At 51.0% G+C, this 24,624-nt stretch overlaps 3 protein-coding genes across 5 annotated transcripts; 2 read left to right on the top strand and 1 right to left on the bottom strand.

Moving 5' to 3' along the window:
- The first annotated feature begins 1,232 nt into the window (after positions 1-1,232).
- Positions 1,233-10,876, top strand: VPS11 (VPS11 core subunit of CORVET and HOPS complexes). Of its 2 annotated transcripts, none has more exons than XM_074848667.1 (16): positions 1,233-1,418; positions 1,816-1,960; positions 2,140-2,275; positions 3,333-3,496; positions 3,598-3,845; positions 4,247-4,448; positions 4,728-4,879; positions 5,866-6,052; positions 6,459-6,602; positions 7,092-7,280; positions 7,596-7,757; positions 8,240-8,379; positions 8,687-8,889; positions 9,423-9,594; positions 9,703-9,925; positions 10,616-10,876. In XM_074848667.1, the coding sequence occupies exons 1-16, from the start codon at positions 1,261-1,263 to the stop codon at positions 10,778-10,780; spliced, it is 2,790 nt and encodes a 929-aa protein (XP_074704768.1). In that variant the 5' UTR covers positions 1,233-1,260; the 3' UTR covers positions 10,781-10,876. The 2 variants fall into 2 exon arrangements, with proteins under 2 accessions (XP_074704768.1, XP_074704769.1); XM_074848668.1 differs by lacking the exon at positions 1,233-1,418 and adding an exon at positions 1,491-1,755 and having other exon boundaries at positions 1,853-1,960.
- A 67-nt stretch (positions 10,877-10,943) lies between these two features.
- Positions 10,944-21,645, top strand: HMBS (hydroxymethylbilane synthase). Of its 2 annotated transcripts, XM_074848670.1 has the most exons (14): positions 10,944-11,060; positions 11,185-11,238; positions 13,085-13,157; positions 13,838-13,887; positions 13,987-14,042; positions 15,091-15,168; positions 15,477-15,554; positions 16,755-16,830; positions 17,528-17,641; positions 18,162-18,200; positions 19,332-19,451; positions 19,691-19,744; positions 20,310-20,396; positions 20,618-21,645. In XM_074848670.1, exons 1-14 carry the CDS (start codon positions 11,037-11,039, stop codon positions 20,789-20,791), a joined length of 1,077 nt encoding a protein of 358 aa, XP_074704771.1. In that variant the 5' UTR covers positions 10,944-11,036; the 3' UTR covers positions 20,792-21,645. The 2 variants fall into 2 exon arrangements, with proteins under 2 accessions (XP_074704771.1, XP_074704772.1); XM_074848671.1 differs by lacking the exons at positions 10,944-11,060; positions 11,185-11,238 and adding an exon at positions 11,251-11,502.
- A 175-nt stretch (positions 21,646-21,820) lies between these two features.
- Positions 21,821-22,606, bottom strand: H2AX (H2A.X variant histone). Its single transcript, XM_074848672.1, has one exon. It carries the CDS (start codon positions 22,328-22,330, stop codon positions 21,902-21,904), a length of 429 nt encoding a protein of 142 aa, XP_074704773.1. The 5' UTR covers positions 22,331-22,606; the 3' UTR covers positions 21,821-21,901.
- Positions 22,607-24,624: the final 2,018 nt, after the last annotated feature.

Here is a 24,624-nt window from a genome sequence, read left to right as displayed (position 1 = left end):
GCAAGGACTGGTGCTGCTAGCCTGGGAGTCTCCATCCTTCCTGCTGCAGTCCGCTCCTGGGACGGGCCTGGGGCTGTGCAGGACCCCCGTGTGCCAGCCCTGCCTGGCGCTGCTGCCCGACAGCGAGGGCCAGTTCCTGCAGCGGGACTGCTTGTGGGCTGGTGGGACCAGGGTCGCTGCCTCCCCGGGACCAACAGCGGGAAGGTGCTGTTGGGGATTGCATGCTGTGCTGTGCTCCTGTGCCCCTTTAGTAGCATTCCTCATCTCGTTTTTCTTGTGTGTGCAGCTTTGCTTCACCTCTTAAACCATCTTTATTTTGATCCACAGGTTTTCAGCTTTCGCTCTTCCAAATCTCTCCCCCTTCCTGCTGCGGGGTAGGATGGGCTTAGCTGTGTGCTGGAGCAACCTTACCATGCAGGCACCCAATCGAGGTAGGCATCTCAAGGCAGAGCCTGCAGCCAATGCTGCTTCAGGCTCCTTGGACACTACAGCCCAGGGTTTTGAAACATGCCTCCCTTCCCTTCCCTTCCGCCCCCATCCTCTGCTGAGCTTGTAAAGGTGACAACAGGCACATGAACTCACTCAGATCCTGCTCCTGGGCCGCAGGACCTTGGTAAAGCCAGGCAGCTGTGACACCAAGCTGGCATCAAAGCGCATCCTTCTGCAGATGACTTCTTGATGTGGGGGAGAAGCAGGGGCTGTAGGAAATAGTGGGTCAGAGCCTAGAGAGTCTTGAGTGGCGCTGGCTCTACGAAGCTCTGACCCGCTGCAGGCGTGAGCCTTTGCTGCCTAACCCCTCCCAGAGCCAAGCTCCCGAGCCCCGGGCAGCCTCATTCCCGTCCCAAGATCCGTTCAGGGCACGGTTTCCCGGAGGTAGTAAAGAGCTGCTGGCCAAAGGCACACGCGAGCAAAGGCTGTTTCAGTTAGCAGCAGAAAAATGAAAGGGGGGTGGAAGTTTGGGGCCGGTGACAACTCTGAGCCCCGTCGGTGGCGGGTGCACCCGCGTGAAATACCGTGCGGTGCACAGGAAGCAGAACGGCACGAGCTGATGTGCCCCCGACCGCGGCCTGCTGTGACCAGGCCGGAGCGGCAGACTCCGCCGGAGACTGCCCGGCACCCCCCGCCTGTCCGGGGCGCAGCCCAGCGCCCCCCGGCGCATGCGCAGTGCGGAGCGTGGAGCCGCGACGTGCTCTGCCTCGTGACCAGAGGGGCGGGGCTGCGGGTCACGTGAGAAGCGCGGGGGCGCGGCGCGGCGCCAACATGGCTGCGTACCTGCAGTGGCGCCGCTTCGTCTTTTTTGACAGGGAGACGGTGAAGGAGCCGCCGGGGCCGGATGGGGGTGGTGGGAAGCCCTTCGGGCTGCCCCCGGGCATCGCGGTCTGCGACTCGGGCCGGGGAAGCCTCGTGTTCGGGGATATCCTGCACGGCGGCGGCCGCCGGCGCTGCCGGGCGCGTGGGGCCCGGTGGGGCTGGGAGCTGCGGCGGGCCGGGTCGGGCCGGGTGGGGTCTGGGCCGCGCCGCAGGCGAGTCCCTGGCCCTGTCTAGGGCGGGCGCGGCCCCCGCGCGGGCTTAGGGGTACTTGAGCCTTGGGAGTGCGGCAGGTTCCTGCACTGGGCTGTCCTTTGCCTGTTCAGAAGAAACGCCGCTGTGTGTTTCGGTGCTCTCGGGTTGCTGTGCGGAGGTGTGTTTGCTGTAGCCCTACCAGAGGTCAGCAAGAAGCAAGCATTGAGGTTTTTGATTCTGGTATGATTGGAGGTGTGGTGTTTGTTTGGTTTTTTTCCCCCCCTCTGTGTGCCTTAACTGTGATCTACATATGGAAGGTCAGATTTGGTTTTTGCCTCGCTCCCTTCAGCTCAGCAGTTTCCAGGCTTACAAGCTAAGGGTCACGCATCTGTACCAGCTGAAGCAGCACAGTATCTTGGTTTCTGTCGGTGAGGATGAAGAGGGTATTAATCCCTTGGTAAGTCAAATGGCAAAGAGAGGAAAATGCATTTGTGTTATAGGTCTTTCTGAAGATTGCTGCTATTTCCTTGGTTACCTTAAGTAGCTTGCTTGTTCTGGGCATTGTTACGTTTGACACCCGCTCTTGGTCTCCTAATACTGCGCGTTTTGTTTATGCCAGATTGTTGTTGTTTGTAGGTTAAAGTCTGGAACCTGGAGAAACGAGATGGTGGCAATCCTCTTTGCACACGAATTTTTCCAGCAATACCAGGTAACAAGCCCACAGTTGTGTCCTGCCTTACTGTCCACGAGAATCTTAATTTCATGGCTATCGGTAAGTAAACCTGAACTGTAATAGCTTAACAAAAATAGTATGGCTGTTGCTCAGATACCAGGAAAATGAATAGATAGCACAAAAATCAGCATAGAACATCCTGACAGTTTTTGTTCCTGTGCAATTTTTATGTTATTCTCACAGAGAGATCGCGTATCATGCACTGTCTGGGAGCCTGAGAGGATAAATACATAAATTTAGCCTCAGTCTGTATATATTACAGTAATAACTTTGATACTTAAGAGATGCACATATTTTTAGTTGATGTCATCTTTTCCTACCAGCCGGTAACGCTGCACAGTTATTGAACTCTGTACTAAATTTAGCTTTTGTTGTAGTACAACAAAAAACATAGGTTTGTGTGATACCTAATGATACGGAGAGATTTTTTTTCAAGCACTGTATAGAAACCTTTTTTAAAAGAAAAAAGCTGATGTCCCTTTTTGGATTTAAGCATTCCTGTGTAATATTTCTTGCTTAACTTCTGGCAGAGTAAGAGCGCTAATGTTGTGAGGTTACAAGCGCATTCAGTGAGCTGGTCCCTGCAGTGAAATCGGAAAGCTTTCCATGTGTGTTTTGTGACTTTCCGCCCTGGAACAACTTGCAGGACTGGGGCTGTTGGCAGGCTGTGAAAACCGGACATTTTACTTGCTCTTAGGAAATCTGCCGCTAGTCTTTTTACAGCGTGTAGTACGCTTTGAATAAGCAAGTGAATTAAAATGATAGTTAGAGTTGGTGGATGAGAAAGCTATTTGTAAAACAAAATACAGACTCACTCAAACAAAAATAACCTGCAACTGCAGTTTGTGTGTGGAAAGCAAGTTGAACCTTGCTGAACTGTGACATCCTGTGTGCAGTCGGGTGACAGCCCTGAGCTGGAACAGGAGCGGTCGGGGTGGTTGGGCGTGTACTTACTTGACATGAGAAGCTGCGGCAATCCTGTTACTTAACACCTTGCAGGTGAGCGAGGTGTTGTGCTGCCTGGAGTTGCCCTAACTTATGCTGGATATTTCAGGTGTGCCATGTAAGTAACAGTTTAGTCTGTCCCCTTCATCAGGTTTTGCAGATGGGAGTGTTGTACTTACCAAAGGAGACATCACTCGAGACCGGCATAGCAAAACCCAGATCCTACATGAGGGCAGTTACCCAGTTACTGGCCTCGCTTTCCGACAGTCTGGCAAAACAACTCATCTGTTTGTGGTGACCACGGAGAACATCCAGGTGGGAAGTTATTTGGAAAAAAAGAGACTCTGACTTGCAAATTGCATTGGCTCTAGACTCTAGTTCGGAGCAAACCCCAAAACCTTGTGTTTCCTCTGTAGTCTTACATGCTTTCCGTGAAGGACTATCCTCACCTGGAGCTGGACACTCATGGTTGTGGCTTGCGCTGTTCGTCTCTCAGCGACCCCTCCCAGGATCTCCAGTTCATTGTGGCAGGAAACGAATGCGTGTACCTTTATCAACCAGACGAACGTGGCCCCTGCTTTGCCTTCGAGGGACAAAAGCTGATTGTTCACTGGTATCGGGGGTACCTCATCATTGTCTCCAAGGACCGAAAGACTTCTCCAAAGTAGGGCTCCTCGGAACAGATGAGTTCTTTCCACTTGTGTGGCTTCCTGCTTTCTCTTTTTCCTTTTTCCCTGTGAACCTTCGCTCTTGGAGGCAATTGCAACTTTGTCAGAGGTTGTGTAAAGTTCATCTGGACCCGTATATCGTTTAACTCCCGTGTGAGAGTGGCACAGTTAAGCATGCTGAATGAGTGAGATTTTTTTCCCAGTGCTATGAATGTCTCAGTCTAACACGTAGATGGAAGTTGTGTATAAATACGTGGTGTTTTGCCTCTGGGTCCGCTTGCTTCATCGCCCGATTGAACCCTATTTGTCTTGCTCTCTGGGCACCCCTAGTTTGCATAGGTATCCAGAATTCAAGTTATGCTCTCCTTGTTTTCTAAAGCTTTCTTCTGTTCTCCAGGTCAGAGTTTGCTGGGAATGAGGCACAGAATTCAGACAAACAAGTCCTGAATATCTATGACTTGTGCAACAAATTCATTGCATACAGCTCAATCTTTGACGATATAGTGGATGTCTTGGCAGAGTGGGGTTCTCTGTATGTACTGACCAGAGATGGGAAGATTCACGTACTGCAGGAGAAGGATACGCAAACCAAACTTGAGGCATGTAAATCTGATCTGTTATTAGTCTCTGCCTTATGTCTGCAAGATTGTACTGGCTCTGCGGTTAGAAAAGTCGAGCCGTTTGGGTAAGCGAGTTATGTAGCAGGTGACCTGATAGCTTTTCAGCATAAACTGGTATAAGGTATTTGGTATTTAAAAGCCCGAGCGCACGTACGTGTCCAGCACCAAAAAGAAGAAACAACTTGTTTTCCAGGCACGTTTGAACTTGTTTTGCACGGCGGTGTTTTCCTCATGCTGCTCTTATTGTGTATTTAACAGATGCTATTCAGAAAGAACTTATTTGAAATGGCCATTAACCTGGCCAAGAGCCACCACTTGGACAGCGATGGTTTGTCAGAGATTTTCCGGCAGTATGGCGATCATCTGTATAACAAGGGGAACCATGACGGAGCCATCCAGCAATACATCCGGTAGGTGGGGCTCCTCCCTGACGGTGTAGTATGGGTAGGAGTTACGGAGGCCTTGACTTCTGTTTCGGCCTAGGAACAAAACCAAACCAGACCAAAAAAAGCATGACATGAGGTGAAAATTCTACCAGTAGAGAAACGTGTCAGTGAGATTAAACGTCTCCAAAAAAGTTGCTTGAAAATCACTCTGTACACCTTAGGATGAAGTTCTTTTTGATCGTATTTTAATGTGAGTAATGAAGGCACACTGGGATGGAGTGGAGCCTGATGATGTCATTATAAATAAGGGATTGCTCTAGGTAAGATGGATGATGCGATTTGACTGTGTATGGCAGTCGTCTTGGAAAATGCTCCAACAACTTAATGTCAGTTTTAAAATGTCTCAGTTTTTTTAAAACTTGGAGCAGCCAGTTTTGGGGCTTACTGCAAACTTCACATTTGGTCTCTTTAAAATGCCACAAAGCGTGTTACGTTCATGTAGAACTGAAACTTTGGAGTCCCGACACTTAGCGAGAGTCAGCATGTATTTTACTGTCAACTTGCTACATCAGGAGCATCAACTTCTAAGCGTCAGGATAACTGTGGCTAATCTGCTCCGTGTGGGTACGAGCGTTTAAAGCTGACTTTGAGTTACGCGACTGAAACGAAGGAAGAACGTAGCTTTTATTCCTCTTTTTTGGGGCTTCCCAGTTGGTTGTGGTCAGAGCAGAGTCCATCTTCTCACTGCCTCCTTTAAAGGAGGATTAGCTGCTTGGGTGCTGTCACCGTCGTTCTGATCGCAGCCTCTGTAGAGGGTGGGTTGTTTTGCTGCACATGTGGATGGCTGTTCTTACACATGACTAGTTGTGGCTTCTGGTGTGTAGCGGAGTGCTCCTGAGTGGTTAGTGCCTGCCGAAGGTAAGGCTTCTGCGTGCTCTGCTGTTAATGTCTCCGTTTATTTTTACTTCCTGGGTATACGGTATCTTGTAACGTGACTCTTCCCCTCCCAGAACTATAGGGAAGCTGGAACCGTCTTACGTTATTCGGAAGTTCCTGGACGCTCAGCGTATCCACAACCTCACAGCTTATCTGCAGACGCTTCACCTGCAGTCCCTGGCCAATGCAGACCATACTACACTTCTGCTGAATTGCTACACCAAACTCAAAGACAGCTCCAAGCTGGAGGAGTTCATTAAGGTATCGGGGAAGGTGAAATCATGCAAAGGTGTTGTGTCCTCATACTAACTACAAAGGGGTAGTGGTGACATTGGAAATTGGCTCCTGTGCGGCTGTTGAGGGAGAGAAGAATGGATTTGACCCTCAGTACCCTGCCTTTGCTCTTTTATTTCCAAGCTCTTGGTTAGATTCTCAGTTTGGCCGGCTTGCCATCTGAGTCTGGAGCGTGCTGGCTTTTGCCAGCATGCCCGGCAAGCTAACGAGAGGCTGTTAGACTACCTCCTTTCTACACGTGCGATCTTTCCATTGCGTAAGAGGGGTACTAAGTTGTCCCTGCTCTGGCTTTCCTCCTCTTATGTAAATGATTGCTGCTCGTGGACTGTGGGAGCATTGCTGAGGGATCACCTTTCTGCTTTTTTTCTTGTAGACGAGCGAGAGCGAGGTCCGCTTTGATGTGGAAACGGCAATCAAGGTGCTTCGTCAAGCGGGTTACTACTCCCATGCTGTCTACCTGGCAGAGAAGCACGCCCATCATGAGTGGTACCTCAAAATCCAGCTAGAGGACATCAAGGTGAGGAGATGTTATGGCTCCCATGTTCTTTTTGGGAAGAATACCTCTTTTCTAGCCTCCTCTTTGGTGAGAATACCATTTCGCTCACCTCTTTCTTGCAGCTAGTGTGCTGACAGGGCCGCTGAGGCGGCGGTAACGACCGCCATACTGCTGCTCGCCTGTTCGCTGTCCGCTGTGCCTTATGCAGTAGCCTAGGGGTGGAAATCGGAGGGTCTTACTTGTTCTGTTTCAGATGCAGCTTTTTACAGTGCTGTTTAAGAGGAGGGAGGTTCATTAGTGAGAGATTGATCTAAATCCTGTGCTCTTTCCCCTGGGCCACAGCTGGGCTTCCTCCTTGAGGAGGAAAACAAGCAGGAATAGTGAACTCGGTGATAATTCAGAGCAAAGGGCGTTTGTGGCATATTCGCAGCATGTCTTCAGTGCTTTCTGTCCTAACCGTGGAGAGCGGAGGCTGACGTCACGTGATTATTTTGCTGGCTGCCTCCACAGAACTACCAAGAGGCTTTGCACTACATCGGAAAACTGCCTTTTGATCAGGCAGAGAGTAACATGAAGCGGTATGGTAAAATCCTGATGCACCATGTCCCTAACGAGACCACGGAATTGCTGAAGATCCTTTGCACTGATTACCGGCCGTCGGGGGACAATGAAGGCCCTGGAATGCTGGAAGGAAAAAAGGTACAGTGTGCGTTGATTGAGAGTTGTTGCTCTCGAGTAGCAGCTTTGCAGCAAGCGAGCGCTCCGGCGCGCCTTGTGGTGCAAGCCTGATGGTTTAGGTATAACGAGAAGCCTGGTCTGGTAGCGGCAGTCCCAGAGATGAGAGGCCGCTTAAAGCTATCGCTCCGAACTGATTCCTGCTGTAATCAGCATCCCGTACTGTGCCGTATCCGTCGTGTCACAGACTCTGGGAACGAGCGCTCCGCGTGGCAAGGGGGAAGCTCCAGTCTGGCTGAGACTGATCTGGGGGCTTGACTTTTCCTGGCTGTGTTACAGGCTAATTCGGAGGAGTTCATTCCAGTCTTTGCAAACAACTCCCGAGAACTGAAGGCTTTTCTGGAGCACATGACCGAGGTGCAGGCTGACTCTCCGCAGGGCGTCTATGACACTTTACTGGAACTTCGACTCCAGAACTGGGCACACGAACAAGATGAGCAGGTTTGAGCTCCTCCAGCTTTGTGTTTTGAGAGGGAGATTTGGTGTCTTTGAACCCTATTTGCATTCCTGCCAACCCGTAACCTCTCTAGAGGAGCATTGGTATTGGTAACATGAGGCGATACATATGCTGTGCTGGACAACTGGCACAGAAATGGGAAAGCAGCCTCCTAGATGGGAGAATACTCCTTTCAGTGAGGCTGAGCTTGTTTTCTATGAATCTCGTTTACGAACAGATTCCAGACAACGCAAGCTCTGTGGACAGATGTTTCTCCCACAAAAGTAGCTCTACTTGCTTGGCTAGATCTCTGAGGTTGCTGGCTGTTTGCGTGAAAGAAACCACATCCTGTTTGCTTAAAAGGGGTAGAGGGCAAACGGCAAAACTGTCCTTCTCTTTGAAAGAGCTGCCATTTGCTGTCAGGTCTCAGTGCAAAATGTTCTCTGTGTGTGTGTTGCTCTCCCCAACCTCTCCCCCTTCTCTCTAGATCAAGGAGAAGCTGCACAACGAAGCCCTCACCCTCCTGAAGAGTGGAAGGTTCAAAACGGTCTTTGATAAGGCCTTGGTCTTATGTCAGATGCACAATTTCAAGGATGGTGTCCTCTACCTCTATGAGCAGGGCAAACTGTGAGTGTTGCTCTTGTCCATAGAGTCCTGTCCCTGCCTGCACTGCAGGGATTTCTGAGCCATAAATGTCCCTGCCTTACAATGCCTAACAACCTCTTTAGTATCCCAAGGCGGAAACTGTAGATCATTGCTGGGCTGAAAATATCTTGTTGTTAGAGCAGGGCATTTACGTAGAGAGCGAGCAACAGGCCTGTCTTGGCTTCTGTGTGAACGTCTGGGGATCACGTGGCTGGGTGAAAACCTGAGGTCCCTGTAACGACTTAAAGGAGAGATGCATTGTGGCAGCTGATGAGTCTCTCTCCTGTAGTTTCCAACAGATCATGCACTACCACATGCAGAATGAGCAGTACAAGAAGGTGATCGAGGTGTGCGAGTTGTATGGAGACCAAGAGGCTTGTCTCTGGGAACAGGCTCTCGGCTACTTTGCACGGAAGGAGGAGGACTGCAAAGAGTATATCGCTGCAGTGCTGAAACACATCGAGAACAAGAACCTTATGCCTCCGCTGCTTGGTAATAATGACATGTGGCACCCAAAAAAAACCCAAACCAAAGCCCAAGCTAGTTTATAGCACTCTCTGTAGATTAGTAATTTGAGAGAAGTGTCAACAAAGTTTGAGCCCACAATTTGAAGTAGTAACCTGCCTTATAAGGAAAAGCCATGCCAGTCATAGCTCCCAAATTACGAAAAAAGATCTGCGGTATCAGTTCTAGAGATGTCTGTATGAGACTTCTGTCTGTGTGGGGAGGTGAAGGGCTTGCTGAAACTCCTGCTGTGCCTTGGTGGAGATGTTGAAATGGAATCCAATCTACTAGATCCTTGCTTTGCCCCTTTTGGCCTGAGGTACCCAAACATGCTCCCAGTCACCCATTTTTGGAAGAGGTCAAACTGAAATCAAACTTGAAATGAGGTCTCCGATTCAGTGAGAATGCCGACTGCCTCTGCCTGTAAGAGGCCTTTTACAGGAAGGCGGTCTGTCCAGGTAGGACTAGCGTAGCTGCAATTTTTTGCATCGCATTTACGCTAACATCTCTGTTGCTCTCAGTTGTGCAGACGCTGGCTCATAACTCCACTGCTACACTATCTGTGATTAAGGATTATCTTGTCAACAAGCTGCAGAAGCAGAGCCGCCAGATAGAGCAGGACGAGCAGCGAATTCAAAAATACCGAGAAGAAACTACAAGGATCCGCCAGGAGATCGAAGAGCTAAAAGCGAGGTGTGGGACTGCATGCTGTCTTGCCTTATATAGGATAGAACTGCTGTTTTCTTTCATTAAGGAAAAATACACTTTGTCTTTCTCACCCTTCTGCCTCCTCTCTCTCAGTCCCAAGATCTTTCAAAAGACCAAGTGTAGCATTTGCACCAGTGCCCTGGAGCTGCCTTCGGTCCACTTCCTGTGCGGTCATTCTTTCCACCAGCATTGCTTTGAAAGCTACTCCGAGAGCGACTCGGAATGTCCTACTTGCATGCCTGAGAATCGCAAAGTGATGGACATGATCCGAGCCCAGGAGCAGAAGAGAGATCTGCACGACCAGTTTCAGCATCAGGTAGGGTAACACTGCCTGTCTTACCAAGTCTAAGTCAGTAGGGTTTAGATTACAGATTCGCAGAGGCTGGTAGAGAAGGGTAAGGCTGAAAGTATTTTGTAAACAAGGTTGTGTTGACTGTGAATAATGAGGCGTTAAGCCCTAGGGTGCCAGGTTATGTATAGGGCATAAAGAGTCCTTGGTGCTCTCCAGAGATGAAAGAGGAACTCTTCTCACATGACCCCAGAACAGATTGAGGCCTGTTGGTCAACAGAACAAATTCAGGAGAAGGGAAAAAAAGCTGTGTGAATTGGAATGGGGATGGGACGGCGCAGGTGGGGTACGCCAAGTGTGTTGCGTCCGCATTGTGCTTCCCGAGGACAAAGCGGTGAAGCTGAGGAGGGGGTGGGAGCTGGAAGATGTTAACGCACACGGAAACTAGACTAGTCGAGGCAGCCCCTTCCTGCTTAAGGTAATGGCTCGCTACCTTGCCAGCACAGGGCTCAAAGGTAGGATTGAAACGAGGTGGGACGGGTGGCGGCAGAAACCCTTAGCAGAGCAAGCCCCTCCTGCGGCCCTTGCCTTGGAGGAGCGGCAGAGCTGAGGCCGAGCTTGGGCCGCTCCGTCTCTGCAAAGGGGGGCTGCAGGGGGGGGAAGGGGGCCCCGAGGCGCTGGAGCCTTGTGCTGACGCTGCTGCTCTCTCGCCGGCAGCTCAAGTGTTCCAACGATGGCTTCTCCGTGGTGGCCGACTACTTCGGTCGTGGCGTCTTCAATAAGCTCACCCTCATCACGGACCTGCCCCCGGGCAAGGCGGCGACGACGATCGAGGCGGGCCTGCAGCGGGAGCTGCTCATCCACGCCAAGCGCAGCACCTGAGCCCGCACCCTGGCGCGGTGCGGGCCACCCCCCCTCCGTGTCTCCGCGGTCTCCCCTACTCTGTCCCTCGCCCCCAATAAACCAGACTGGCCGGGCCGTCCGCCCAGCGTCCAGGCGGGGCGGGGCGGGGCGGGGGGCGGCTTCGGCGCCGCGGCCGGTACCAGCGGGCGCCTGTCACGTGACCGGACGGAAGTGACGTGAGCGGCGGGGCGGTGCCATAGGGCAGTGCGGGGATCGCTGAGGACCAGGCGGTGTCATGGCCGAGCCGGGCGCGGTCGCCGTGAGTCGGGGGCTCGCGGGGGGCTGGGGCTGGGGCCGGGACCGGGACCGGGGTGGGGGAGGCCGGCGGGCAGCTGCGGGATCGGCGGAGCAGCGGGCGGGCGCTGACCCGGTTGTTGCCGCAGGGCGAGAACGGCGTGGGCGGCAGAGCGATCCGCGTGGGCACTCGTCGGAGCCAGGTAGGCAGCGCCGGGGCCGGAGCGGGCTGCCGTCCCCAGCGCCCGCGGCGGGGCGGGGAGCCGGCGGGGACGCCGCGCGGCGCTGCCTGGGAGCCGGGGTGTTCGTCCCGGCGGTTCCGCGTCCCGGGAGCCACGTTCGAGTCACGAAGGAGTCGGCGAGCGCCGAAGCGGGGGAGGGAGCCTGGCACCGCAGGTGCTGCTGGCTCTCCTCCTTCCAGGCGGCAGAGGAGAGCGGAGCTCCCTCCGGGAGAGCCCACTGCGAGGGTGCGTTCGCGCGTTCTGGCTCCTTTCTTGGGCTCCTAGAAGGAGTTCGGAAAACACTTTCTATGGGGTCCGGGCGACGGTCGGCTCGGAAGGGCGCTGCCTTTGCGCGGGAGCGGAGGATGAGGGCGCGAGTGCCCTCCGGGACAACCGGGATCTTGCTGCCGACCTTTTGCCTTGCAAGGCTTGTGCAGCTCTTGTAGGAAGGCGGGAAAAACCCCCACGTCCCATCTAAAAAGCCCCAGCGGGTAACGGCTTCAGCCCCCACAAAGGACAGGCAAGGGACGTGGAGAGATACAGCGGGTATCTCTTGCCAGCTGCTTGCAGCAGGGAGGAGCAAACTCGCAAAGGGAGATAGGTAACGTCCTTCAGCCTTTGTTCGGAGATAATCTTGTTCATTCTGGTAGCAGGCTCTAGGAAGGGTTCTATACTTTTAAGAAAGCATTTCGCTTAGCGTCAGGGTAAGGGACCTACCCGTGCATGCATCCTACCTCTTTTTTCTAACCTGAGGCTCTTGTGACGCTTTACCAAGGGAAGCAGCTACTTATGCTCGTTTTACATGTAGGGAAACTGCAGTCCTGAGAATAAAGTTAATTGCCCCAGGCTACACAGCTCATCAGTGGGAGAAAAGCTGAAACTCACCCGCTGATGCTTGAGTCTGCTGCCGCTTGTGTGCGTGGAATGATTCTCTGCTAGTATAATTCTGTTTTTATTTTACTTGCTTCTGCTGTTCTTATGCAATGTTCTTCCTGAACTTCACTCCTTTAAGATCTGTTGCCTGCTGTGTGTGCAGACCTGAGCTGTTACCTTTCCGCCCCCCCCCCCCCCCCCGTAGAAGCTCTAAATAGAGCTCTGATCTTACAGAGGGTAACTCACTCATACTTGCCAGTAACTATAGATTTTCCCAGTAGCACGGTGAAATCCCACCAGCCTCTCCCAAAACTTTCAGTATTGCTAAAATTTGTACTCTTAGAAAAAGCAGAGGGTACCCAGCATGTAGTGTGACTTGTTCTTTGGTCACTGAGCAACAGGAGGGTGGTTTTGCTTACCTTTCTGCCCACCTGCTGATGAGCAGGTATCTTCCATCAGTCATGTTCCACAGAGGTCAAACTGGGTGGCTCAAAGTTAGGTAGGTAAATGCTGTCTATGAATAAAGGTGCTAAGGTGGTTTAGAGAAATGGAATTTCTGACTGGGGGACAGCTAATGATCTTAATAACAAAGCTGGAAGCGGAGTGTGCGAATCCTGATGTGTAGGCTTCTGCTCTAGTTGCTCTTCCTAACTCTGTAAATTCTTTGCTTTGCCTTGTCAGTGCTTGGATCGCAATGGCATGGGACAGGGGGCGATGTTATTCTGCCGCTTAGTTGATAAAATAAGTTCTTCAGTGAAACGTTCTGGTCGTGATATGAGTTCACATGGTTCAAGGAGCTGGTACAGATGAGCGATTTTACTTGGAGCTACTTATTTCTAATGCGTTTTATTTAGAGAATGTAGCGGTCACACGTGCCTGACTGTTGAAGAAACTCTCTAGCTACTGTATGGACGACATGCTCTTTGTTTAGGGCTTTGTTTCTGCTTCGTTGCAGCTGGCCCGGATTCAGACCGACAGCGTAGTCGAGATGCTCCGTGAGCTATACCCCAATCTCCGTTTTGAGATCGGTAAGTTCTTTGGATGCTGCCCTGGGGTGGGTGGCAGCAGGAGCCAGCTGCTTATCTCTGTGTGCAAGAGGTGTGTGTAGCGTGCTGTCACGAGGAGGAGCGTTCGACCCTGCTTATCTAAGACTGCCATCTGAAATCAGTCAGGTTGTGTGGCTGAGCAACTGCTGCTGGTTTCTTTCAGGGGACAAAGATGGATTTCATAAGCTCTTGATGACTGAAGCTCTGAGTGGGTCGTGCGGATGGCATTATGTTGCTCCATACCAGAGCCTAATATCGCTCTGGCTGCACCCCACTGTGCATTAGGGACCTTTTCCTGTATGGGGCTTGAGGTGTTCAGCAGGAATAATGGGAGCCCAGCCTGAAGAGAACTGCTGAGTACCTGTGTACTGGCACTCCAGAGAAAGACCGTGGCCGTTTCCATCGGGTCAGCTCTTCCAAAAACCTGCCCTGTTTTCCCTCGCTCCGTTTTTGAGAACAGTGAGGGAGGTCTCAATTTCACTTGTGTCTCTAGAGTCCCTTCTAGAGACAAGTGAGCTGCTCTTACAGCCATCCTGAGTCTGTGTTCACACAGTAGCCTGTGGCTCTGTACTGCTCGTTACGTGTCAAGTAGATGTTTCCAGTCTAGGCCTAGGTGCTCTGAGCAAGCCTTACGTTTACATGTGCTCTCTCTCTCTGAGCAGTTGCCATGTCAACGACTGGAGACAAGATCTTGGACACAGCGCTTTCCAAGGTAAAGGATCTCATCTTCCTCTACATGAGAAGTAACTGTATTTGATGATATATTTGCAGATGTTTCTTGTGTGATTCGTGTTCCTCCATTTATGTGTAGATCGGGGAGAAGAGCCTCTTCACCAAAGAGCTGGAAAATGCACTTGAAAGAAATGAGTAAGAGCTCATTGCTTCTCTTCCTCCTCTGGCATTTGTGGTGCTCTTTGGACATCTTTTGGCTTGCTGCATATGTGATCTAGTTTCCTTCTGTTCTGGTACCTCTCTGGCTAAGAAAGAAAACCTCCGATAAATCATTGTCTTTTTCCCCTCTCTACCCTGGGCTTAGGCCACGTATTTTGAAGTGGAGTGGTTGTGTCGCTTGTTCTGCCCCAGTTAGGCGTTTTTTCTCCTGTGATTTCAGTGTTATGTGTACATCAGAGAGGATGCAATTTAAACTAATTCCTGCTTACAAGTATGTTCTTTTAAAAATACTTTGCTTAGTGGTGTTAACATATTGCACAACGTATTTAGTGTTATCATGTTAACATTTCTTAGTGTATTTGCATGCTAAATATGCAGGAGAATTGGGCATGGGCAAGTTGTGCTGCTTTCTGGGTAACTTCTTTCTGCAGAAAAACTTGGTTCAGTCTCCTGCTGGAACAGAGAGAGATTAGTACTTTTTTTTTTTGGTATTTTTTTCTTTTTCAGTATTCTGAGGAAGGTTTCAGTGGTGCCTATGCCTTAGTGAAAGTGGGCTTAAAACCAAAGATATTCTCTGCATTTCTGACATGTAGGCACATGATACTGCATTTCCAAGTCAAGTTGGTGAAAAAATACTGGAGACCCAGGCATTTCCAGTGATGTTCATTTGCCTTGTAACAAAGCAGATAGCTTTTACTTTGGCTAGCTATTACTTTCAGTTTGAAGCGTAACAGCTGCATATCGGTATGATGAGTGTCTCCGTGTTAACATCTCCGGTGTCTCATTCAACCTGTCTTGCATTGCTGCTGGGAGGAAGGCATTGTCTTAATTTTACAGGTGGGAAAAGAGAGCAAGAAAGGGGAAGTGGCTTTTCTGCAGTAACACTAGAATTCCATAGTAATTCCAGCTATAAAATCTGGAAATTCCTCCCTTTTCTCCAAATTAATTCCCAGGGTGGATTCACGCTTCTTTGAGCCTCTAAGCTCAGCCACCTGTTCAGTGACTACTGTACTTTCATTTTCAGAGTTGACCTTGTGGTGCACTCCTTGAAGGACCTGCCAACTTCTCTTCCTCCTGGCTTTACCATCGGTGCCGTCTGCAAGTAAGTGTGAACGTGGGGCTTGATTCTCTGAGGGACTTGCATTTTACAGAGGTGGTAGTGGTAGGAAAGCAAAGGCAGCTTAGGTCCTTTGAGATGTTCAAAGTTGGACCGCCCTCTGATGAATCTCTGGAACAGCGGAAACACTACAGCTGTCCTAGTGCACCATAGCCACCAGGTTTGCTGGAAATTCTTGCTATTACAATGATGATGGGTATTTTGGAGCCAGAGGGGGTTCCTCTGGGGACCAATAGCAGAACTGATAAGCTTAAACGATGTGTCAGCCATTCTGCACTTGCATTATTTTGCAGAAGGGAAAATCCACTTGATGCTGTTGTCTTTCATCCCAAAAACTGTGGGAAAACTCTGAGCCTCCTTCCTGAAAAGAGGTGAGTGGGGAGAGGAAGGGGAAGACAGGTGTAAAAATGGAAGGGAGGAGTTGGTTAATGCTTCCCGGCAGCAAGTCAGTGAGCTCCTCGCTTTATCCTGTAGTGGCTTTACGCTGCCTTCCATTAGCTTTGCATAGACTTTACGCCAAACCCGCTCACTGAAAAGAGCAACGCTGTCTTGTGGGAGTGCCATGCGCCGAGTGAGGCTGGATCTCTCAAGCCACCTTGAGTTGCAATGTTTACTCATTAGAACCCTCCCTTGTCACAGTCTCCAGGGTGAATTCCTGCTCCTCTGTATTGTGCTTACTGCGGGGGAACGCATATGATGCAGACAGTGTGTCCGGCGCAGTATTTTAGCTTGCGTTCGCCTGAACTGTGCTCCTGTTCTCACCCAGCCAGTTCCAATTTTTTCACTGTTTCTTTGGCATCGCTTGCTTATGGTTCTGCTGAGACCATGAGCGGTTTCTCAGTTTTGAATTACCTGCCTTTTCATAGAGGCTATTGGAGTCTTTTGTCTGAGTCAGCTGAGTGAAATGACTCAGATTAAGGTAACTATTAGAAAGACTTTTTTTGGATCTATGTTAAACTAAAAGAAACAAAGTAGCTGTGACACAAATGTAGACTCATGGTTCTGCGCATCTGGATAGCGAGAAAATCACGTCTGGTTGAGGTTCCAGGGTACCAAGAAAAGTCAATGGGATACATCTCTAGAAAGCAATTGCTTACTGCCTAGACTGGCTGTTTTCTGTGGTTTCCAGTTATGCACTGTTTCCAAAGGTTCTCCTCCCACTGCCTTTTTATCACTGAAGAAGTGCCTCCATTTTAGTAACTTCAGTTGTCTGGCTATTCTAGTTCAGTTTGGGGCAGCCGAGTCTTTTTTCTGTGACGAGTGGTCTTTAAATGAGGTTTCATCAGTCCTTGACGGTGGCTACGGGCTGTCCTCCAGAAGCATCTCCTGCAAATGGGTTTCTTGGGAGCAGCTTGCCTGCATCTAGCTTCAGACAGGCTTTATGCTAAACCTCAAAGAGTGGTTTTCTTTCTTGTAATGAGATATAAATCATTGGCAGGTTCTTGGATCTTCATTTCGATTAAAAAATAAAAATAAAGTCATCATTTGTTTCTTGGAAAGTTCTGACGTGTCTCTGACTGGAGATAAGTGTAGGAGTATTCTGGATTTCATTGATTTTCTTTTCCCCACAGTGTGGTTGGAACCAGCTCACTTCGGAGAGCAGCCCAGCTAAAAAAGAAGTTCCCTCAGTTAGAATTCAGGGATATTGTATCCTTTCCTGGCAAAACGTGAGAGCTGGCTAAAAAGCTGCAAACGGGAAAATACAACTTAATGCCAGCTAGGTTCAAGGCTGATTTATACCACCTGACCTACAAGAACAAACTGCTTCCTCAAAGGCTGCCTGCCACCAGCCTGTTCTGAGGGGGGGTGTATAGCATACCGTAGCCTGTTCTGTCTTCTACTTTCTCGCGAGGCTGCGAAGAAGGGGCCGGCCTTAATCTAGCTGAGATTCAGGATGTAGATGAATTTGGTGTTCAGGAATGTTCGGCAAACTGCTTGATGAGTGCCTGCCGTGTGTTTGTCGCAGCGGCGTGGCCAAATGCCGACTGGTTCCCGATACCCCAGATGTGATTTGGGCCGCTGAACTAGTGATACATGGCACTGTTCCTCCAGCCCTAGTAACGTAGTTCTTTGCTGTGCAAAAGGAGTTGGTGTTGGGTGTTCATAATGTACTTAAATGACATGCATGTCTTTTGAGAGACCGTTCTTGAGTTAATATTCCATAATGCTCGGCAAAATTCTATTTCAAGGAACAATTGTCTGTATTTAATACTTCTTTCATGACGGTACTCTCTCATTTGAGGCTGTTGGATATTGTGCATTCTGTAAGCACGCTTTGGTGAATGTTAAGTGGTCACAGGACTGTTTGCCTGCTGTTTCTATGCTTGCTTAATGACTGCTACAGAGAGGGAATTTAAATACCCGCTTGAAGAAGCTAGATGAGAAGGAAGACTTCAGTGCCATCATCCTGGCTGCTGCTGGGCTGAAGAGGATGGGCTGGGAGAACCGCATTGGCCAGGTGAGGAGCCGCAAAGCAGAAAGTACCATTCTCTGCTGCACCGTCGACGACTTGCCTGTCAGACCTCATCCTGTCAAAGATGAGCGTGCGGTCTGCTGAGTCTGTTGCCATATTAGCGTGTGATTGGATGCGCTTCAGGGAAGATGCTTTTTTTGGGGCTTGGTGGTTTTTGTTTTCTTTATAGGGAAATTTCTACTGTCAGCTTTCTGTGGTGCAGTAACAGCAGGTTGTAATCCGATTGTCTCCCAGCACTTCACAATACTTGTGTCTAGCGATGCAGCAGTGTGCGTGACTGAGATTTTTCTGATCAGCTAATTCACAAAGTGTCAGGGTCCAGGTGAAGGAAGGTGCATTATCTCACTTGAGGGGTGGAAACACTGAGGCACGGGCAGGGGGAGGCGATATTTCTTTGGTCAGGCACAAAATCGATTTACGTTAGAGACGAGCGTAGAATTTGGCTCTTGCTTCCTATATTCTGAACGGTGCAACTTGAGTTAACTCTGACTTTACTTTCTTCCAGCTCCTAAGCCCCGAAGTTTGTCTGTATGCCGTCGGACAGGTACATTACAACTTTTATATCTTCAGCCGTACCGGTTATTGAATGCCAGGAGCAGTACAATGTGTCGAGGGTGGTTAATTGTGCCAGATACTTCTTGTGTATCAGTTGCCAAAGAACTACTACATCAATCTCTTCTGTTGGCCGTTACGCTGTTTTAGGCTCAGCTTGCGGGAAGAATGGTAGTCAGCTCTGTTACCTGGTGGTGTGGGGGCTGATTGCCATCAGCAATGGAAAAACAGTAAACGGTAAAGGTAGCATGTGGCACAACTACACTGGGGCGACGTGGCAGATATGGGGCAGGCTCTGGCAGGGTCAGCACTGCGCTGTACCGGGATAATTGTGCGGAGCCACTGCAGGATCTTCGCCCTGTGACGCTCCCTCCTCCTCTCTTACACATGGTGTCGGTGTCGTAACTCCCCGAGGGTGGAGCTGAAGGGCCTGCCTTGGAGCACGCTCATAGCATGCTCGTTTCTAGGCAGGCAAACCATTCCAGCCCATGCGGGTCATGTGGCTGAGTTTACACAGCGTTGCACAGTGGGTATCAAACGTGCTAAACCTGAGCTGCCTATGCATTAGTGAGTGCAAGTGACACATTCACAAATTCAGCCTGAAATAGTGATTTTGATCGTGTGTTTGTCAGGTACTGTGCAGTTTGGTTCCCCCCCGCCCCCTTCTTTTTCCCAATCTTGTTTCCAGTTTAGGAAAGAACTGTTTTGTCACCGTTACTCATTTAGCACTCAATCTTTATCTTGAGAAAAGCTTGGAAAGCTTGGATTTATCCAGCCTTCTTGTTACGAAGGGATGTTGGGGTGGGTGTTTCTATATACGCAGTCATAACTGAGCTAGATTCTAGAATGGTTTGAGGTGACAGCGTGATCTTGAACGCTTGGCTGAAGTAAGTTCTGATCTTCCCTTTACCGCAGCTGCTATAGGATGTCTTTGCAACCAGTCGATTGTTTTGTAATACATTTTTGTAGCCTTCCAAACGTCGCTCTCTTAGTGTGAAAGGCATCCAAGCCTCCCAGTTCTGTTTCGTAACCGATGCTGAGTGCACCCTTGAGTGTATGAAGTTGAGGAATTGTGGTCATGATGATGATGCTGCTGCATTTCTTTTTCTTCTTCTTCCTATAGGGTGCCTTAGCAGTGGAAGTTCGTGCCAAAGACCAAGAGATACTGAATATGGTATCTGCTCTGCACGATGCAGACACCGTGTTATGCTGCATTGCTGAGAGAGCCTTTATGAAACGTTTGGTAGGTGTGGCATCCTTGCTCTTCTGCCTGCAGCAGTAAATACTGCTCTGATAGTTGACCGGGCGCTGTAGTATGGGAAATCTGTTACGCTTTCCTAAAATTGCGAAGTAGAGATTACTTCTGAATCGAGAAGGGCCTGAAGAGCAATAGGTGGGGTTGTGTGCAGCCTAAACTTTTCAGAGGCCTGTGCTTTGAATGTGTTGGGTAAGAGCCTTGGTGTTGGCTGCTTTCTGTTTTAGGAGGGTGGATGTAGCGTCCCTGTCGCCGTCAACACGATGCTGAAAGATGGCCAGGTGAGGAGTACTTTGTATTTATCTGGGATTATTTCTGAAAACTTATTCCTGTGTGTGCGTGTTCCCTGATCCTTCCTGGAAGGTAACTCCAGCAGATACCTTTATAGCCAATTAGGGCAGATAGGCTCCTGACTCGAGCCTTCCAGGTTTGTGTCCAAGACAGGGGTACAAGAATGGGTCTGGCTACTGAAGCTCAGTCTTATATAGAAAATGCCCTTACGATAAGTACCCGTGTGTGTGTGTGTCCTCCTTTAAAGGTAGCCTTGCCCTGAGGTCTGAAAGTCTGAGCGCAGAAAATCAGTGTTTTTACACGATGGAGTGTGATTAAGAATGTGGGAAGTTAGAAAAAAGTTCAACTTTCTCCTTGGGAAGTTGCATCTTCCCTAAGAGGAATTTCTTTTCTTATAGTTGTATTGTACCGCTATTCTTGCTGATCCCTCTGCATTCCAAAAGCGTTCCCCTCCAGACTTAGCTTCAGATGTTGCTTTTTTTAAAAAGGGGTAGTTAGCTTTCTGTTTGTTTGTTAATGCAGTATTAATCCCGTCTGTCTGTCTGTCTTTCCAAGTTGTATTTGACGGGAGCAGTCTACAGTCTGGATGGATCTGATAGCCTGAAGGAGACCATGCAGACCAGTGTCAATTATCCCCAAAGGGTATGTGAACCCCCATGGCTTCAAAATCCAAACCTGAGGCTGAATAACAAAACTAGGCCTTTTGAAACGTATTACTTTTGGTGTGGTTCCTTAGAAACTGTAACAGTGCACTGTTCCCGAGGCTCCTCGGACCACAGATTTTGCCCTGTTTCACAGGTGGCTGAAACTATTCAGCACCTGCTCCTTCCCGCTGCCTCACATTGAGGTGTTTATATTTGCAGAATGAAGATGGACCAAATGATGACGTGCAGCACGTTGGCATCACAGCCAAGAATGTCCCTGGTCAGGCCCAGGAAGCTGCGGAGAACCTTGGTGTTGAACTAGCTAGTTTACTTCTGAGTAAGGGAGCTAAGCATATCCTTAGCGTGGCAAGGCAGCTCAACGACGCCCGCTAAACCTGTGGTGTGGTCAGCACGATCGCTACAAGTCTAGCGAGTCTTTGCAGCTATGCTATTGTCCTCCTTTGGAGGAAGGGGTTTATTTAAATGTTCACACTGGTCTTTGATGTTTGGGCACAAAAGCTTGAAATACTAAGTTAACTAACTTGAGTTGCATATGCCGTTGAGGGTTTGCATCCCTCTCTGCATTTCTCTAAACTGCAGTGTCTCTATGAAGTTCTTTGAACAATTTTTGTCATTAGGAAGGTAAAAAAAAATAATTAAAAACCCAATCTGTAAGTGCTCTATTCCATTTAGGAACAAGGCACTCATTACAGATTAGAAGCAGAGACTCGGCTGTGACGGTACTGAAGCGCTGTACTGTGCTGACAGTACTGATATACTTTCAGGAGTCATCAATAGTGTTCACTCAGCAGAACGCTGAAGACTGCTATTTAGGTTCCTAATAGTAAAGTAGCACAGGTGCCGTAGGTCTCAGTTAAGGTAAGAAATTAACTCTGCAGTTACCGGATGCAAATTTGTCACGGGGCCAGTAGTAAATGAGGAAGGAAGCAAACGGCCACTCTCATTTCCACTCCCGGGACAGGCCTTCATCTATGTTAACCTGTTGCCGGGAAGCCCAGGTGTGGGCTGCCGAGCCTTTCTGTGTAACCGCCAGCCCCCTCCTCTCACGGGCTCCTTGCACCCGGTACTGCGTTGCATCCTCTCCGCGGGACTCCTGCGTTACCGTGCTTCGTAGAAACACCGAAACGGCACCGTCCCGGGGTCCCGTTGTGGGCAGGAAGCATCGTTTATTCTCTATGCAACGTCCCCTGACCGCAGCGGGCGGCGAATACAGTCGATGAGACGCACCCCGGTGTCTGTGTCCGTCCTTGCGGCGCCGCCCCTCGGCCCGGCCCGGCCCGGCCCTTCCCGCCGTCGCCGCGCGCTCCCGGGCCTGCAGCGCCGCCCAGCGGCCGGACCCCGGCGCGGGACAGAGACGCGGCCCCTGTTTACCGCCCCCCCCCCCCCCCCCCCCAGCGGATCGCAGCTCTCCCGGTGAGCGATGGGGGTGGCCCTGAAAAGGGCCTTTGTGTGGCGCGGGGGGCGCCCGCCCGCCCGCCCGCCCTAGTACTCCTGCGACTGCTGCCCGCCGCCCTTCTTGCCGGCCTTGGTGGGGCCCGCGCCGCCGCCCGTCTTCTTGGGCAGCAGCACGGCCTGGATGTTGGGTAGGACGCCGCCCTGCGCGATGGTGACGCCGCCCAGCAGCTTGTTGAGCTCCTCGTCGTTGCGAACCGCCAGCTGCAGGTGCCGCGGGATGATCCGCGTCTTCTTGTTGTCGCGCGCCGCGTTGCCCGCCAGCTCCAGGATCTCGGCCGTCAGGTACTCCAGCACGGCCGCCAGGTACACGGGCGCGCCGGCCCCCACCCGCTCCGCGTAGTGCCCGCGCCGCAGCAGCCGGTGAACGCGCCCGACCGGGAACTGCAGCCCAGCCCGGGACGAGCGAGACTTGGCCTTAGCCCGGGCCTTACCGCCGCTCTTGCCACGGCCAGACATGGCTCCCCGCTACGCTGTGGCCACTGCCGTCTCCCCGCCGGCGCTCTGCGGCGAAGTGAGGCGGAAGGCCCCGCACGCAGCCTTTTTATAACCTTCCGCCAAGTAGGGCCCGGCCCATTGGACGGCGCCGGCGCGCCTCGCTATTGGTGCGCCTGGCGGAAGAAGCTTCAGGCTGACTGGTCGCCTGCGCCGCGCCACCGCGCTTGCCCCGAGTCTATTGGCGACGGAGACCGCCAATAAGAAGGGAAGGCGCCAAATTCATACCGCGCTCAGGCGGTTGGTGCGCGCCGCCGCCGGGGGCGGGGCGTGGGGTGTGTGGGGGGGTGTGTGAGGGGAGTGCGGTGAGGGGGCGCCGCCGCCGCCTCTCGGGCCGCCCCCGCTGGCCCCCGCAGCAGCGCTTGCCCTGCGGCGGGCCCGCCTGCCCGGCGGGGAGCTGCGGCCGCTGTGCTGGCAGCGGAGGGCCCGGGCACGCCGCTGCCGGGGCCTCTGCCAGCGGCGCTCGGGACGAGCCGGCTGTTGGTGCTTCCCGTCCACCGCGGGCAGCCAGAGCACCGACCGCAGGAGCGGTGGACCTGACAGCAGGTGGTGACGCTAAGATGGGTTCTGTGTAAGGAGCTCTGACTGCATCACGTCCCAGGTTATGTGAGTAAGGGCTGGTCCCGGTAACCCAAAGGGATGGAGGAGTGACAATAGCTGGGGTGCTCTGATGACCGAACCGGCGTGATGCCACCCTACCTGGACTGCTCGCGGAGCTTTCTGAGGAGTGGGGCTGAGCGGGATCCCCGAGGGCTGAGGGGGATCCCCGTCCGTAGGGCTATTGGGCTTACAGTGGCATATGGGGGAAGAGCCTTCGGGGCTGTGTAGAACCTACTGTGCGATCCTTTTTAGGGGACTGTGGGAATGTGTGAGATGATGTAGTATGGGTTGTTTAAGGGAAGCACCAAAGGCAGGGAAGGAGTCCAAGTGGACTGGGAGGAAAAAATGTGAGAACAGGGAAAGACAAGCAGGGTGAAGAAGGGGGTCGGGTGTAAACATACTGCTGATTGGTAGCCTTTTTAATCTCTGCAGTCCATCCTGTCTTGCTAAATACCATTTCTACTTTTTTTTTCAGGGTGAGGGGACTATCTACCCTGGGTGTGTAGTACGTCTGGAGGTCTAAGCACCAGCAACTGGCATAAGGCCACAGGTCAAAGGGACCAGTACGTATGCAGAACCAGCAAACGGGAACACTGGAGCGTGTGTGGTGGGGGGCCTGGGCTAGGGTGGAATGCCGGTGTGTGTGATCACTAGCAAATGAGCCATGCTAACGAGCGAGTCAGGTAACGGGCTTTGGAGCCAGGCATCCGGGACCAGATATGGGAAGAGATTGGGGTCTGCAGGTTGCTTACTGGAGGTAGGTCTAAGCCAGTTTACTGGAGAAAATAGGCATGCGTCTGACAGTTAGCTACTGGAAGGCCTATGTCTGGATAAACCAGCAGACAGATTAAATTTTCTCTCTCCCTGTCTAGGTGAGATGGTTTGACTAAGAACGAGTAGTACCGTGAACCTTGGGCGTTCATATGCCCCGGTGCCAGGAAATCTGGTGGCTACTTACTGGATGGACCGAGTGTTTAAGGCCAGCTACTGAAGGGATTCATGTTTGTGTGCATGTACACGTATATGTTTATACTAATATACTCTGCTAGCAGACTTCCAAACTGATCAGCTGGCGAGGAGGAGGATTCAGCTCCTTGTCCTATTTACGTTTGAGTACTGTGTGGTGTCGCTGGACACGTGCATTTACTGCAAATACATTCCCAGCCTCACGACTTGCTGGACTCGGGTGCGTGGAGGGGTAGCAGCCTCACATCTATAAAGCTACTGCACTCGACAACTTACAGCTTCATGTGTCTCAGCATCTCTGTCTTTGCTGTTGCTTTATTTCTCTTTCCACTCCCGTTAATTGCGTGCAATTAACCTGTTTTTCTGTCAGGTAGGTAGCAATTCTGTGGTTAACTATGGTGCCAGATACTGCTATATAAATAACAACTTGTATTTGAGGAAAATATAATTGCAGCCTGGAGGGTCTTAATTCCACACTAATCTAAGGCTTTTACTGATGTGCTCTTGTTATGCAAGGACACAGCAATCCTTGCTCTGCTAACCCGTTCCAGATGTGTCCTGTTCCATAAAGGAAGGCGGACAATAAAGGTGTTCAGAAATAAGCACCCTTCAGTGGGAATGTTCCCCGTAGCTGTGGAAGAGGAGGAACAGAAATCACCTGCCCACTAGCAGGGTAGAAAGCCATGAAGACG

This window comes from Strix aluco, chromosome 23 (genome assembly GCF_031877795.1).
Source record: "Strix aluco isolate bStrAlu1 chromosome 23, bStrAlu1.hap1, whole genome shotgun sequence".
Classification (NCBI taxonomy): domain Eukaryota; kingdom Metazoa; phylum Chordata; class Aves; order Strigiformes; family Strigidae; genus Strix; species Strix aluco.
This window is presented reverse-complemented; position numbering and strand designations above follow the sequence as displayed.